The sequence below is a fragment of the Electrona antarctica genome, assembly GCF_951216825.1.
Source record: "Electrona antarctica genome assembly, chromosome: 6".
NCBI classification, from domain to species: Eukaryota; Metazoa; Chordata; class Actinopteri; order Myctophiformes; family Myctophidae; genus Electrona; species Electrona antarctica.
The window spans coordinates 46,003,655-46,020,802 of NC_136811.1; the positions used below are offsets into that span (position 1 = coordinate 46,003,655).

Sequence of the window (17,148 nt, forward strand, 5' to 3'; positions counted from 1 at the left end):
ATGTCTTCCCTGTGTATTTTTTGTTTCTTCCTGAAAGCCTAGTTTGAGTCAAAAGGCCCAATCGAAATAACACAATTTTAGTGTCATTTTAGTGTCATCATAACCCTAACCCCTCCCACATTATCATACAACAACAACAGTGTGGCCACATAAAATCATACTTTTAACCCTTTCTGTACACTTCTTTGGAAAAAATCTTCCTCCTAGTATAATCATAGTACTTGATGATCATGTTTTAGTGGGGTTAAAAAATCACGGCACTCATCTTTAAGTAAGGGATAATCAACGACGACCCATGTGGGTATTGAAAAACAGGTGGTTAGCCTCTCTGCAGAGTGCATTGTTTTCTGTTAACCGCACAGCTGAGTTGATCATCCACCTTACATTGGTACATACGTTTGAGACTGGATTATCTACATTAATCTGAGTCTCGGTTTGTATTGTAATTCGGAACTTTTAAAATCTGCCCCTGACAAATACTGAATATGGTTTTCTGAATCAAGTAATTCAGAATTAATCAACAGTAAATGAAAACAGATCATTTCTGTTATTTGGGTACATGAATCTATTAGTTTTCAAGGATGTTGCGATTTTTACATTTGTCACTGTACTGTAATACTGTTCACTGTAAATACTTTCATCCTTCATAACTAAACAGGAAGAAGAAGAAGACAATGTTGAACCACCAGGTGTCCATCTACAACCCTAACGGCGCCAGCTTTCTTCCGGGGCCCAACGGCTTCCCCAAGTCACGGGAAGACAACGAGTCGCATGTCTACGCCTCCATCGAGGACGAGCTCGTCTACACGCACCTGCTGAGGAAGGGCGACGAGGACATGGAAGTCTATGGAGAGGTGGACACCTACCAGCCCTTCACGGGCCCCACCGCGGACCCGCCCGGCCCGCCGCACTCAACGGGGGGCGATGCGGAGCACGTGAATGTTGGTGTCTACCAGTCGTACAAGCCCCAGTCTCAGCAGGCGCCTCCACTGCCAAACAGACCTGCGAGCCATGGCCCGCCCATGGTGGACAACGAGCTGTACGGTACTGAGATCCACGGGGAGGCGGATGGTTCCTCCTCCCACCACAGCGAGGAGGCGGTGCGTGGTCCCAGGTTGGACCCCGAAGGAGGGGACTGAAGAGCTGATTGGTCTTATTATCAAATTGACCACCATGAACTTTTTAAGGTGCATCCAACCCTCCCGGTCCCACTCCCGGCATCTATGTGACAAGTTGCGATTTTGCTTGAAGGACGCAAAATAAATGCCCTACATGTCAGTTCTCAGTCGCCAAGACTGATTTCAGTAGTTTTTATAAGATAAACGATTTTATTAGAATGGGTCAAACTAGAAATAGAAAACATGTTCAGAAGCATCTTCCATAAAACGCTAAATGTTCTTGGATAAAACCAATGGTTAAAGCCTCTAAGTCTGCAATTATTTCAAATGGTTGGCTGTATGTAGGAACAACAGTTTAGAATGACAATACCTAAACATCATATTTCTATATACTGTATATACTGTTTAGGAAACACAGTGCTAGTGTACTGTATGTGCGCGTGTGTACTGTGTGGTGTTTCCTAAATCACATATCGGGACTTGGCCTGACAAAAATGTTCTGTTGAGATTTGTTTTTGCTTTAAGCCCCGTGCCCAGAAGCACCTGTTCAAACTTCTAGCCTCATAGGTGAAGGCACACACTCACTTTACTTAAGTCTGATTTATACTTGGAAAATAATATTTTTGTAACACAGCACTAGTGCAATGAACCACCCTCTTCGGGAGTGGTTAGGGGTTTAGTCGGTGTCTGTCTTGCTCAAGGACACTTCAACGTGAAGCCAGTAGGAGACGGGGATCGAACCGCTTCCCAAGCGGCCGCTCTCTACTGCATACATCCTGAGTCACAGCTGGTTCTCTACTGCCAAACACCTCCACGGAGGCTTTTGTATTGTTTTTTTAGCCAAAGGAATGTATTTCATTTGTGTTTGTATTGATGTTTTGTACATAATTTTACATGAAATGTTGCACCAAAGAGGCTACATGAGTCCAGCACATTTCCGATGTCTGAGAGTGCTGCTTACGTGTTGTCTAAATAAGTAATGCTAAGATTTGTATTTGTATCTTCCGCCAAATATGCCTTATGGTTATGGGCAGCCATAATGTACTGTATGTTCAACAATCAGGCGTTTAACTTAAGTATTGCAAATGTCCACCTGTGAAATACAGACTGTTACATTCCCTGTAACACAAATAAAAATGTGCATGCATGGAAGAAACCAGAGTCTTGGTGGTTCTTTCTTTCTTTTTTTCTAAGACACAAATCGTCTCTGTCGGGTGGAAACCTGTTACTTTTAAGGATTCAACTTCAAAAATAGAAAAAGTGGCAGGTCTCAAGCTCAAAGCATGTCGATTTACGTCGCGTTTGGAGCTTGCAGGTGTGCTACTTCAACTAGTATTATAAGTAGGGCATTCCTTTACGGGGAAGAACACACAAAAAGTTCAAATACAAGTTTATACCCGAAACGAAATGGGGTTGGGGTATATCTAGGAACTGTTGAAAGTAGAGGGAGCTAAAGTCCTAAAAGTCTGATAGGAATGGTCTAAATTGAAACAAAAGTAGTTTTCATAAGTCTTGTGAGACACCATGTTGAACACTCTTGCATCAAACAGTTCAGAGAAGCACCTGCAGAGGGAGACATTGCAAACGGTATCTTGGGCAGAGCTATCCAAGTGAGATACTGTATGTTCTATAAAGCAGAGGTTCTCAAAGTGGGTCCACAACAAAATTTGTTACTATACCATCACAATCAGTTTAACCAATTTAGCATTATTAAATGTGGCTATTTTCAAAGCATTTTTTTTTTAAATAAACGCATACAGGGACTCTTATAGGGGTCCCTGGCACAAAAGCTTTTCAGATGGGGGTCCTTGCCATGGCCAAATATATACAGTACATGAATTTGGGGGTCCTCAATATGAAAATGTCATATGTCCATAAATATGAGTGCAGAGACGTGTATGTGTCAGTGGAGGACGGAATCTCGCTGAGAGAGCAGCTTTGCCACATAATGACGGAACTCCTCCATGTGCCATTAAACCTGCTAGCCAACTGCTTATTATACTAGTGTCTGTGCAACTGCAACCACCACATAATCACAGTGTAACTGTACTAGAGGTGGATGAAGTACCCTGATTGTGGGAAATAATAATAATAATGACTTGAAGGTAAAATCTTACAAAGTATTGGCATCAAAATATACTTTTGATGTAAGTAAAAGTATGGCTACTCATTACAGAATCGCATAGCCTATATGTTATTGGACTATAATTAATGGTCATTTACCACTCAAGCCCTAGATTTTATGCTTAGGCTGATTGAAAATAACTGATATACAAGCCCAGTCAGTGTGTTGTGACAGGTGAGCTTGTAGATCTACTATTTTCAAAAAATGTATGCGATTTTAGATAAATATTTGCTTACTAATAAATCATGCACGCACGCACGCACGCACGCACGCACGCACGCACGCGCACGCACGCACACACACACACACACAGTACACACACACACACACACACACACACACACACACATGTACACACACACACACACACACACACACACACACACACAGTTGTCCAATGTCTCTTCATTCGCTGAGGTACAGAGGAGGATGCTCCAGTACTTTTAGACCTGACACTGACAGTGTGTACAGTGTGTTCACACTGCTATTTAAAGCATCACAGAAGATTCACTTCATCATCATCATGATCCAGTGTTGTTGGATCTATTTCTACTTTTTAGCCACATATGCTGCCGTCTGTATATCAGAGTGAACTGTGAATCCACAAGCACAGAACAGCAAAACTAATGTTCAGTGGCGTAAAGCAACTATACATTTACTCAAGTACATTTCTTTTTTTTTCTTTTTGTACTTTTACTTCTACTCCATACATCTCAGAGGCAGATATTTATATATACTTTTACTCCACTACAATTATTCTATATAGTTACTATGTAGAATTTATTTTATTATTATTACAAATAACACACATAAGTAAGTAGCCTTGCCGAGCCATGAGGCCCATAGGGCAGGAGCCTATCTCCTGTTTCTGTAGCGTGAGGCAGCTTGATGTACAAGTACACCCCCTGGACATGACGCTAGTATGTCGCAGGGACTTAACCCCAATCCAACCCTTGATGCTGAGTGTCAAGCAGGGAGGCATCAAAGACTCTGGAGGTCCCAGAGTCTTTGATATGACCCGGCCGGGGATCGAACCCTGACCTCCCATTCTCAGGGCAGACACTCTAACCACAAGGCCACTAACACACATACCATACATTAACCCCCTATTTCGGTCAAATATAGCCCAATCTACAAGCTCACAATGTGTCGCGCGCGATGTGACACATTGTGAGCTTGTAGTCTAGCTATTTTCAAAAGATTTGTATACATTTTATAGATATGAAAAACTTGTGAAATGGGACATTTTGCATAATGAGTATACTATCTACTTTTGGTACTTTAAGTACATTTTGATGCCAATACGTTTGTACTTTTACTACATTTTGGGTTGGGTTTAGATTTTTCTTAGCTGAATAGCGGACCCCGCATTCATACGGGTCTCAGCCTACAGCTTGGAGATTCAAAACCACTGCAGGATCAACAGCAATCTATTAATATGACACAGCTAAATTGCACACCTTTTTTTTGTTGTAGTAGTAGTTTTATTTTGGGCATTAAAAGCAATAGAAAATACAATCAGGGAAACAGACCAAAAAGGTGTAGGCTGAAGCCAAATGTTCATTGGGCCTACCCTTTTCACATTTCAATCTAAACTCAAAGGTAAAGAGAATACTACTACAAAAAAAAGGAAAAGAAAAACCATACATAGATTTACAAAAGAGAAAAACAACTAACTGACAAGACTTAAACTTAAACTAGTTCTGTGTGTTTACAATTACATAGATATGCCTACTAGTGACCACTTGTTGAAAGTGGTGGGTTCTGGTTTAGTGCTAACCAAAAAGAAACAACACAGCAAGAGGTTAGCTATTTCTCAAAAAGTATGTTTAGATAATCATATTTCAGTTTCCATACACAAATAACACTAAGTATGAGCCAGCGTTTTAGTTAATACTTGTTAACTAAAACGAAGTATCGCTTATGGGGTTAGCAACTTATTACTTAACCCTAGAACTAAACATATTTTTTGTTACACCATCACTAAACCATCACTAAACACGGGTATATTTTACCCAATGGGGGTTAAGTTTCTGTTAAAATGCCTTGTCATTTTCAACATTAGGCCTTGCATATCATTTGTTATTAAACCCCTCTGGCGTCTCACATTTTGTTTAAAAATGCAAAGTTTTGTCATGGGTATTGGGTGGTATGGCCAACTTGGTATTGTAGCCTAGGGAATATTTCTCATGTTATTTAAACAGGCTAAAAAACAATAAGAGAGCTTTACAACAGAAAGCCAACTATTAGGGGACTAACTATATGTCCCACGCAAAGGGACATCTGGTCGCCTATATCCAAACGACTGAAATGTCTTTCTATGTTGTATGACCAACAAAAGGGAATGGATTGTTAAAAGAACAGTGACCTATTGACTTATTAATAAAGCATAACGTTCATCCACATCTATACTCAATAGCACCGTGCTGATTAGAATATTTCTCTCCACAGAATGAGGATTGAGGAGGCTGCATCATGTCTAGACCAGTGCTTCTCAAACATTTTCATGTCAAGGACCCTCTAATTGTCTCCACCAGGCCGAAGGCATGGGGAGAGAGTATGTTTTGCACTCCGTCCGTCCGTCCGTCCGTGTGTCCGTGTGTCCGTCCGTCCGTCCGTCTGTGACCAGCTAATCTCCGGCACCGTTAACCCAGTCGATGCCAAATTTTGCACACACACTCCCTGGATGCCAACGATGAACCTCTGCCCCAAAATGTCCAGAACGGCCTGTTATAGCGCCACCAGGAGGCCGCTTTGTGCAAAACAAGTTTTTGGACAGTACACCTACAGATTTTGTCCAAACATCACGCAAATTGGTACACAGTCTCTCTAGAGCAAGGGTTTTCAACTGATTATGAACCAGGGACCACCAACCTGACTGAGAATCAACCTGGGGACCACCACCCTGACTGAGAATCAACCTGGGGACCACTACCCTGACTGAGAATTAACCTGGGGACCATTGTTGTGTTGGGAGGGGGGATATGGGCGTGGTGTGGTGGAAAGAAATTAACCTTCCATATTAAACTCATGTTGCTGTTCATTGTAACTTACTCTATGAGTAAGCAGACACTTGCGATTGATTATGGGCACATTTCCTTATAATGGTGACTCAACCAGGCAAACCGGTACGGTTTCCCTTGAGATTCTAACTCACCTTTCTGTGGAAGTTCTTGACATCCGACTTCCCAGTAACTGACAACATCGACACGTCATCGTTTGTCACCAGATCATTTACTGCATTGTTTCTTAACTTGTGGTCAATGCAATAAATCTTCACTTTCCTACATTACTAAATGCATGGTCAGGGACCACATGCAACACCTTCACGGACCACCAGTGGTCCACGGACCACCTGTTGTAAACCCATGCTCTAGAGCCATTCAACGAAACGGGTCTTTCAGATTTCTCGGACTCCATCCTGATTGGCTAAGATTGGCTTCCAAAGTTTGCAGGAGTTCTCAGTTTCAAACAAAATGCTGCAAATCATGAACACATTGTGTGATTTCCGTGAAATTGTGCACGCACATTCCCACTAGGCAGAGGAAGAAATGCCACATGAACATTTTCAACTCAGCCTCATGGTGGCGCTATAACTGGCTGAAAAGTGTTTTTACCTCTACTGTAACTGCACGGCTCTGTGGATAACTTTGTATGCCAACTCCCTAGAGGCCAAGGAAAAACCTTTTCCTGGAATTTTTCACATCTGCTCTTTATAGCGCCACCAGGAGGCTGACATATGTCAAACACATTTTCTAATATTACTCCTTCAGATTTTATCCAAATTTCACACAAATCGGTACACATGCTCTCCATAGTCATGTGATCAAGACGGGTTTGTTTGATTTCTCATAATCCACCCTCATTGGCTACAATTGGCTTCTAAACTTTTCAGGAGTAGCCCGCTTTGTACCCGTTTTGTACAAATCGCCACAACTACTCAACGCAGCGTCCGATTGTGGTGAAACTGTGCATGCATATTCCCACTAGGCTTTGGAAGAAATGCCACTTGACCGTTTTCAAATCAGCCTCATGGTGGCGCTACAACAGGCCAAGCCGCGACACACACACACACACACACACACACACACACACACACACACACACACACACACACACACACACACACACACAGTTCACCTGGTGGAGACCTGTGCCCAGAAGGGCACTTTTTCTAGTTGATATTTATTTGGCCATGGACTACCATTTGAAAATTACTTTGTGCCAGGGACCCCGGAGATTTGTCAACTTTTTATTTATTTATTATTTATTATTATTTTCGGAACGGACCCCACTATAAGAATCACTGGTCTTACTAGACAATATTGAACTCGCAAACGGAGGCCTTTTCGGCACGACAGCTCTCGTCGAACCACTTCCCGTTGGCTGTGGTGGAGAGGACAGCGCAGTTCTGGCCGCGGCCGCCATCCGGCTGCAGCGTGATCTCAGTCTCCCAGTTCTTGAAGCGCACGCTGGACCCCGACTGGTCCACCCATAGGCCGTCCGTCACGATGTCGTTGGCGCCCAACCAGATGTGCTCGTCCGGGCCGATGCTCTGGCGCACGTAGTCGTGGAGCGCGTCATTCTGGTCTCCAGTCACGGGCGTGCTCAGACTGCCGCCCTTGGCGATGCAGTCCTCACTGGCGGCGTGGTAGGTCTTCTTCACCGCATCGGCCAGAAAACACTTGCCGATGATCTTTGTGCCTCTCAGGCAAACTGAAAAGGGAAAGGAAAGGGGAGACCTGGGTAATCGATTCATACATGGATATATCGCGATTTTTAATGCCACGGTATAAACAACGAGTTGCAAAGTTCAGAATCGAGTTTTATTTATTTATGTATTTATGTATGTATTTATTTATTTCAGATAGACTGACTCTGATGTCATCACTATATGCCCACATATGGGCATCCAATAATAAATAATAATCTTTATTGTCCCGAAGGATATTCGTCTTCGTCATATGAATAGTTAAAGGAGCATTCAGTGATTTGGGTGATTTGGAAACCCCCCGGTCCCCCCCCCCCCCCGTAACAAGATTTGCACATGCACACACTACAGTGGGGGGGACACGCGACAGGCCAACAGCACGCACACCAAGGCCCGCCCCTGCTCGATCATGATTGGCAGAAGGCCCCTCTCTATCCTGATTGGATGAAGGCTGGGCCACCTAGCCAAAAATTAAATCTAAGGTTTTATGACCCCAGGGGTTAACTGGGGACAGGGAGGAACTACTTATATGGTCAGCACACTCTATAGTAGGGAGGATTATCACAACAAAACAAAAAAATAAGTGATATTTGAATTATGTGAAATCACTGAATATACCTTTAAGTCAACAGGAAGGATTTTTATATAGTATCACACTTGTGTGAAGTAAGTGAGGTTTATATCAGCTACATGACTTCTCACGCCGTCAACAAACATTAAAAGTTAATGTTAATTACAATTATTGTATCTCCCCAATTTGGAGTTACATGGCAAGTAAGCTACAACCCAAATAGACAATATTTGTCATATGTCATTACACCTTAAGTTAAAAGGATAGTTCGCCCCCCAAAAAATATGTTTTTCTATCGATTACTCACCCCATGGAGACTTAAATTCATGGATTTTTGTTAGTTTTTATTGCAGTAGTCTACTAAGACAATAATTTGATGATCGTCTCTCCAACAGTGGCTTCTTATGGAGACACAAAGAGCCTCCTCAAATTGTTGGCTTAGGAAAAGAAAATCATTTTGGGGTGACGGTGACCTATCCCTTGAAGTCTGTGGCTTCTGAAGCTTTATTTGTACGCACAAAGTACAAATCTCATAAGGCTGATTTGTTGTGTGCTATTTTAAGTGAGTGACACGCAGGGTCATACAGCAGAGTGTAAATTCAGCATCACACCCTCCTCCCCTGTCATCCTTGACTAAAAACTAACATCCATGGAACAGCTGCTCACCATGTGAGATCGTCCTTCCCTCCCACACATAAGATCACATTTATACGCTCTCCAGATTGAATTAAATAATTTTTCCCCACATGTGAAATGTTATTTTCCGTTTACAAAAAAACCTCATTGACACATTCACAATACCTGTTTGTAAAGCTTGCTGCTCTTTCAGTAAAGTCAGCTCCTGAACAATGTCATTAATCTGTTTCTTCATCTCCTCAATTACAGCATTGAGCGCAGCGTCTGTTTGAAGTAAGGAGCCAAATGCAACACCATTAATCTACAGCAAAAACAGCAACACTCATGTTTATTTCCAATCCAATCCACTTTATTTATAGACCACATTTAAAAACAGTGTTGTTGAATCAAAGTGCTGTAGTACTATGTACACTTAAGCTTTGCTTTGTTTTGTTAAAGATAAAAGCAGTCTTACCTTTTCTGCCATTCTTTTTCTTTGGGGAGTCCTGCTGGAGTGTGGAGTGTGCTGCCAACAGCACAACACACAGCATGATGAACACATCTCTAGAATCCATAGTGCTCTGCTCACAGTATCAATGCTCCGGTGGAAGTAAATCCAGTTTTGATAGATGGAAGGTGAATAACAACAGCTCTCTGTGGCTATACGAGGACAGGACATAGACTGCATGTGTTGCACACAACGAATGTCGGCACTGGGTTGCACAAGGAAGTCTTATCTCAGAGAGGAGAAATGTTTTACAGATGTGGAACAGCCACGTTGTGTTTCTTTTGAAATGATGACAAGAGATGGATGAACAGTGTTGTGCACGGTGGCTTAACATGTTTGGGATATAGCTGCATATGTTCCCAAATTACTATAGTGCCAGCTAGATTACCAGAACTATGCCCCATAGTGTGTGTGCAATTAGGGAGCAATATATTTTAAAAAGGAAATTATTTCAACATACCGGTACGGGGTACTTTTAATAACATTCATAACACAAGAAAATGTTATGTTCTACGATGCAGATGCGTTACACAAGTTCTACAGAGTTTGGCAAATAGCAGTCACCTGGAGGTCCATTAACTCCCATTAATGTGTCGTTACTGACATATGTCTGCCCATTGATCTGTAGAGTACTGGCCAGTGTTCTGTTGTGTTATTGTTGAGCTAGAGCCATATGAGTTGGATGATGTTTGGGGAATGTTCTCCCAGCCAGACCCCTACATCTGGTTCCTCTTACTGGACTGGACAAGGTCCACCTGACACATGGAGAGAACTTGTGTAATGAAGCAACCCTGCTGTATTTAGGAGAGAGATGTCAAAGATTATTCTCCCTCAGGCAAATGAACGGTTTCATAAAGTATTTCAAGGCACACCAAAGTTAGATTAGAACAGATAGCAGCTCAGAGTGAAGACAATGTGAGTAAGATAACATTTAAACATATTTATAAATATAATACATTATATTGTAACACATAATATAATGTAAATTATTAACTCCAGTACTTGAGTCAAAGTATATAGCCTACTGCTATTCAATATCAACATCAAGTGAAATCAAATTTGTTTACTTGAGTTAAAGTTAATTTAAGTATTGCTCTTAATAATATTGTAAGTACATTCTTTTTTATATCAATACATTGCTGCAATGCTGTATCGTTTACACAATGCATTTAAAGAACATTGCAACTCTCTGAAACCACCTAAATGTAGGCCTACTTGTAGATGTGTGCATGCATGCGTGCGTGTGTGTGTGTGTGTGTGTGTGGAAAGGAAGAAAGTGAGAGGTAATGTGTGTGCACACATTTGCAACTGCATTGCAAACAAGCGAGAGAGGGAAATTTGTAACTTTAGTATGATCTATTTACACCATAATTATACAACTTCTTACTTGGAAAACAAAAAAAACATCATGCTAGTCAGTAGTCAGTACAGCTTGGAGAATTTGTTTGCAGGATCTCTCTCTTTCTTCATATAGAAGAACGTTAATTTGCTATGTACTGCATTGTCAATGTTTCAACGAATACAATAAAGCTTGAATTACATGCATGTGTAACTTCTTGATATTCCTGGCGAGCCAGTCAGATCAAAGAGGGTTCAGTAGGATGGAGGAGTCAGGGAGGAGATGCAGGAGGAGAAAGGAGGTGAACATGTTCTTGTCAGACAGTCTCACAGACCAAGGCTCTGGTTCACAGGAGGCTACAGGAGATCATTAACACACTTACAGTAGTCCTATTTCTCTCTTCTCACATCACTTCATTACTACAGCAGCTTGTGACCTGGTTACGCCACCATGTTTGACCAATGACAACCAAAAGAAAAATTGTTCTGTTCCTTCTTGTGTTTTTATTTCTAAACTAATTTCTCATCCATCACCAAATATATAATATTCACTGTGTGTTCATTGAAATGAAACATTGAAGCTGGTCATATTAAAGTTGAACTCTATTGTATTAATATCCTCCAGTTGTCCAGAGACCTCATCATCCAGAGACATGGTCAGAGTGCTTGCAGTGTGTCTTATGCTGCTGTGTGTTCTACCAGCAGTGAGAACCACAGACATGGCCGTGGACTGTGAGTATCAGGAGGTCAAAGGTCAAAGTCATGCACTTAAACAATAAAAAGCTCAGACCCTACCATGCGTCACTTTTCTAGTACTTTATCTTGAGACCTATTCATGTAAAACACACCTCATGAGTTTTATTCTTCTCAAACATCCTCATCACGAACAATAGCAACAACTGTGTTTGTTACCTGTTGGTCCTTTCTAGGTAATTCTGACAATATCCAGAACTGTGACAACATGACCCTAGAGAGAGACCAGCTTTACACCAAATACAACCACCTGATCCTGGAGAGAGACCAGCTAGAGGCTCACCTGATCCTGGAGAGAGACCAGCTAGAGGCTCACCTGATCCTGCAGAGAGACCAGCTATACACGAAATACAACAACCTGATCGTGGAGAGAGACCAATTACAAAGAGAAGTAAACCAGTTTAAGAGAGAGAGAGCAGGTGAGAGAGGTTACACACTTGTTATATTAATCAGTGCATTATTATCTTATCTCTGCCATTCCAGTTGGCTACAATTGGTTTCTCATGGGAGGACCGTTTTGGGAAAAAAGGCATATCAATCAGTGTCCAATTTGCCCCGATTTTAAATTCCTTTTGTTTGATATTTAGACAAGTCGTGTCCCAGTGGATGGCAGAAGTTTGGATGCAGCTGTTATTACACATCTACTGAGTTTAAAACTTGGGAGGAAAGTAGAGAACAATGTGTGAAGACAGGAGCAGATCTGCTGATCATTAACAGTAAAGAAGAACAGGTTTGTGTGCCTGTGTGTGTGTGAGCGTGTGTGAGCGTGTCTGAGTGTGTGTGCAGCTGGTGGAAGTAAAATCATCAGTAACATTTTCAAATAGTAATGAAAACTGAACATTAGACAATTAGTTATGGTTTAATCATGTACACATTACCAGGAATTCATCAGAGGATTGAACCCTGGGGATCAGTATTCATCATCATGGATTGGTGTGAAAAGGACTGAGGGCAAATGGGCGTGGGTGGATGGAACACCACTGACAACACAGTGAGACATTTTACATGTTTTTCTATTGCAATTCTATCAAGTCAATGTCAGTATGTGACTGAGTGGGTGTGGTTTAAAATAAGGTTGTAACAGTATAACTAATGTATTTAATCAATTACAAAATGTATCCATAAAATAATAAAATAAAATAATATATTAATATTCCAACCCAATTTGGTCATGTCATTATCAGAAAATGAAAATGAAAGAGAATGGTTTAACTACATAACAAAACATCCTTTCCGTACACTACGTTTCTGGGTTAAATATTCAACCATATCCTTTGTTATCACCCAGTATGATATGTTTCATTTTCTTTCAATACTCAGAATACCAGAACAGGAAAAACATTTCTTCACACAATTATGTGACAGTGTCACAGCATGGTTAATCAATTAATTGATAGGCCTATACATAAAATACAAAAATACTGTTATTTGATCAATCAATCAATCAATAAAGTAATTGAATAGAATAATCGCCAAAATAAATAATTTAGCTGCAGAATGATGTTGTTTTCCTCTGCAGGTACTGGGCCAGGGGCTATCCTCGTACTGATGGAGATGACAGGAACTGTGCAGCCTACACACACCGCGACAGAGGATGGAGTAATTGGTCGTGTTCATATAAAGCCTACTGGATCTGTGAGAAGATATATTTATCTTAACTTCACTGATAAAAAATGAAACTGCATGCATCTTAGTCTTCTGCTTTGTCAAATTAAACAGTAGCAATTCAGTGAAACCAAAAGTAAAAACAAAAACAACAGAATTCTTATGTGCGTTCGGGTGCATGCTTTTGGTTAAATATACCATTGGTCCGATATCTCAAACCCTCACCCCAACCCTAACCTCCCACGGGGCAGCACACCTAACATTAACCCTTTCCCAACCTTTAACGCACCCCTCACCAACCTTAATCCGGTCGTCTTAACGCACCCCTCACCAACCTTAATCCAGTCGGACCAATGCTATGTCTAACCGATGCTGCCTCCCGTGCGTTCTTATGTGCTTGCCTTCTTTGGCACATTTAATTTGACACTCCTGTTAAAGATAAGCTATATAGCTAGTACGTGTCTCTAGGATAAGACTCAGTCTATACCCTGACTTCTATTTCTAATTCACCCAGAATTCTTATCCTAATTTTTGTAACGTATACCTAACAAGTCCCACCAACATTTGCTACTTGTACTTAAGCTTTCCTTTATTCTAGATTCTTCTTGGAACTGAGAAATAAATAACTCAAACATTTTATTGTACAGAATAAAGCTAGGTACATGCAAGCTTGCTGTTTTGTATCACGACCACAAGTGTGCAGTATAGAGTAGTGTACACTGTACAATATGCTCTGAAGATACTCCAATCCATCTGTTGTTATTGTTAGATGTTGGTCTTTGTTATTTGTTATTGTTGTTTTTTATTAAAAAAAACTGCATAGGGACTACTGTTTTTTTTTCTTTTTTACAATACAATTACAATTGTATGTGACCATATACTCCTTTAAATGAAATAGTGATCTTAATGAATACTTCAAGTAACTGCTTCTCAATAATAATGTTAAAGTGCCACAATTTTTGTATTTTTCCAGTTTTTCATGTGTTTATGAGGTGACAGTACTTCATTAGACACCCTGGAGTTGTTTTTATGTGCAATGATGTATTCCCTTTGTATTTAGGGTTTCTTCCTGGAGGCTGAACCCTTGACAGTCAAACGTGCCAATGAAAAAAACAGTAATATAGTGACATCACATCAGCCCCTCCCCTAACCCCTCCCCATTTATTAACTACAGCTGTGGGTGCGGCTTAAGTTCAGGTGGATCACCACCCATCACCACCCACCAGGCAAACCAGGCATACTGAATGAACTGGTGGGCGTATATAGCGCTTTTCTAAGTACCCAAAGTGTTTTACATAAAACAGTAGGAACAACTTTAATTCAAGAAACAAAAATAAAAACCAGAAGGCAAGTAAAATGTCAGTGCTAGGTTAAAAACATGAGAGGCTAAGCGAGGGAAGGGGGGACATCATAACCAGACCTCAGCTGGGGAAAGCTATCTTGAAGAGGTGGGTTTTGAAGGAGAGGAGGGAGGGGGAAACTCTGAGATGATTGGGGAGTTCATTCCAGAGGTTGGGGGCAGAGACATATTGTCCCCCCAGGTGCGGTACTTGGCCTTGCGGACCCTTAGGAGGTTATTATATTATCTCCTGTAGGATTAGTTTCATTGAAACGCATGAAAGTTGTATCGTAGGTGATCATCTTTATGAATACTTCACACTAAGTATCTGCTTCTCAATAATAATGTTAGTGTCAGTGAAATATTCACTAAAATAGATGATGCACCTACGATACAACTTTCATACTGTTCAGTCAAACTAAACCTACATCAAATCATACGTTTAAAATTATTTATTTTGTTTGACATTCGAGTTCACTCCCTTCAACAAAACCGTCAAAAGAGGATGATTTTCTTGTTGTGTGGGTGTGCGTGCGTGTGTGTGTGTATGTCAAAAAATTTCAGTGAGTGCATGCAAGGCTGCAACAGTAGATTCATTGTGTGCTTAATTACAGGCCACTGTAGGCCATACATGACTTTAAATAGATCATATTGCCATTCTCAGATTTCTAGTTCTCTGTTATGGAGTAGAACAGGTAGAACAGGAGTAGAACAGATCCTCCTGAGAGCCGGTGATCAGATGGCAGTGAATGATCTGATTTTGCATGATGTTGCAACAGCTAAACCTACTCACTGTATGAGCAAATAATACTACTATTAATTATTCACTCTCTCTCTCCAACTGAGAATGTTGAAAACAATGAAATTACCATTTTCTGGACATAATAGTCATCCTATAAATAGTTTTAAGTGAAATTATGGAAAGGATAATGTGTGACTATCTAATTCCAAGTTTCTATGAATAATTTAAGCAGTTATTTTTCATGTAGACAAGCGTATTCAACAGCTACTGAGATAAAATAAATAAATAATGCATTTTATTTATAAAGCACTTTACATTCTTGCAATCTCAGAGTGCTACAGGGTTTAAAAGCATGGCATGAAAAAAAAAAAAAATGGGAACCAACTAGACTAAACTAAAAGGTCAAGGTAAAAAAACTAGGTAAAACATGACAGACAGAGCAAAGCAAAAAATTAAAAATAAAAGGCCCACGAAAATTAAGAAAACTAAAAATACAAAAAATAGGTTTCTAGGCTAGCCCATTTTAAAAGCATCAGTGGACTGTGGTGCTCTCAGGTGTACAGAGCAGGAATTCCAGACATGACGCTGTATAGCAGAAGGTCCGGCATTATACAAATTATATCAGTCTTGAACAAATATGGACGGATGACAGGACAGCTAGTGGATCTGATATTATACATTCACAAAATGTGAAACATATTCACAAAATCAAGAATATTTACAATATGTGAATACAATTTTTTTTACTTAATTTGCCTACTGGCCAGCCAGCCAGCCAGCCAGCCATACACTAATGTGACACACACACACACACACACACACACACACACACACACACACACACACACACACACACACACACACACACACACACACACACCATGCATGTGCAGGGGGGGGGGTCTAGGGGGGCTTGAGCCCCTTCCCCTTTTTCTCAAAGTGCCCTTTCCCTAAAACAAATAATAAAATATTTTTTATTTGTTTTGGTCCACATAAAAAAAAATTGTGTGGGGGGCAATACTAGCTTATGTGGGGGCCAATAAGGGCTTGTGTGGGGGTCCAATAAGGGCTTGTGTGGGGGGCCAATAAGGGCTTATGTGGGGGCCAATAAGGGCTTGTGTGGGGGCCAATAAGGGCTTGTGTAGGGGCCAATAAAGGCTTGGGTGGGGGGCCAATAAGGGCTCGTGTGGGGGGCAAATAAGGGCTTATGTGGGAGGCAAATAAGGGCTTATGTGGGGGGCCAATAAGGGCTTGTGTGGAGGGCCAGTAAGGGCTTGTGTGGAGGGCCAATAAGGGCTTGTGTGGGGGCCAATAAGGGCTTACGTGAGGGGGCCAATAAGGGCTTGTGTGGGGAGCCAATAAGAGCTTTTGTGGGGGCCAATAACTTCAATAAGGGCTTGTGTGGGGGGCAAATAAGGGCTTGTGTGGGGGGCAAATAAGGGCTTGTGTGGGGGGCAAATAAGGGCTTATGTGGGAGGCAAATAAGGGCTTATGTGGGGGGCCAATAAGGGCCTGTGTGGGGGGCAAAGAATGGCTTATGTGGGGGGGAAATAAGGGCTTATGTGGGGATCCAAAAAGGGCTTATGTTGGGGCCAATAAGGGCTTATGTGGGGGGCCAATAAGTGCCATTGCCCTTCAAGACGAATATTTATAGTAATTTATAGTAATGATAATTCCAGTATCATAATTAATTATACTTTTAATGTGCTGGCTGCCATCAGTC

At 41.2% G+C, this 17,148-nt stretch overlaps 3 protein-coding genes across 5 annotated transcripts in view; 2 read left to right on the forward strand and 1 right to left on the reverse strand.

Moving 5' to 3' along the window:
• Positions 1–2,268, forward strand: part of cdcp1a (CUB domain containing protein 1a) — a 33,617-nt gene extending 31,349 nt beyond the window's left edge. For all 3 annotated transcript variants that reach the window (XM_079503052.1, XM_079503053.1, XM_079503051.1), the window contains one exon: positions 659–2,268. In XM_079503052.1, coding sequence (XP_079359178.1) covers positions 659–1,139 — 481 coding nt within the window. In that variant the 3' untranslated portion in view covers positions 1,140–2,268. The remainder of the gene's footprint in view (positions 1–658) is intronic.
• The window catches only part of LOC306924515 (uncharacterized protein), a 143,073-nt gene that overhangs the window by 31,590 nt on the left and 94,335 nt on the right, over positions 1–17,148 (forward strand). The gene's annotated exons all lie outside the window — the stretch shown is intronic.
• On the reverse strand, positions 7,530–9,717 carry clec3ba (C-type lectin domain family 3, member Ba). Its single transcript, XM_079503411.1, has 3 exons — positions 9,616–9,717; positions 9,327–9,425; positions 7,530–7,959 (listed from the first exon to the last, which is right to left on the reverse strand). Exons 1-3 carry the CDS (start codon positions 9,713–9,715, stop codon positions 7,559–7,561), a joined length of 600 nt encoding a protein of 199 aa, XP_079359537.1. The 5' UTR covers positions 9,716–9,717; the 3' UTR covers positions 7,530–7,558.

Excerpts from the sequence above, each read along its gene's own strand:
- clec3ba (XM_079503411.1), bottom strand. The coding sequence starts at position 9,715 with ATGGATTCTAGAGATGTGTTCATCATGCTGTGTGTTGTGCTGTTGGCA. Across the intron at positions 9,426-9,615 it reads GAAAAAGAATGGCAGAAAAG|ACGCTGCGCTCAATGCTGTA; the intron begins GTAAGACTGCTT and ends TACTTCAAACAG. Across the intron at positions 7,960-9,326 it reads GCAGCAAGCTTTACAAACAG|TTTGCCTGAGAGGCACAAAG; the intron begins GTATTGTGAATG and ends TTCCCTTTTCAG.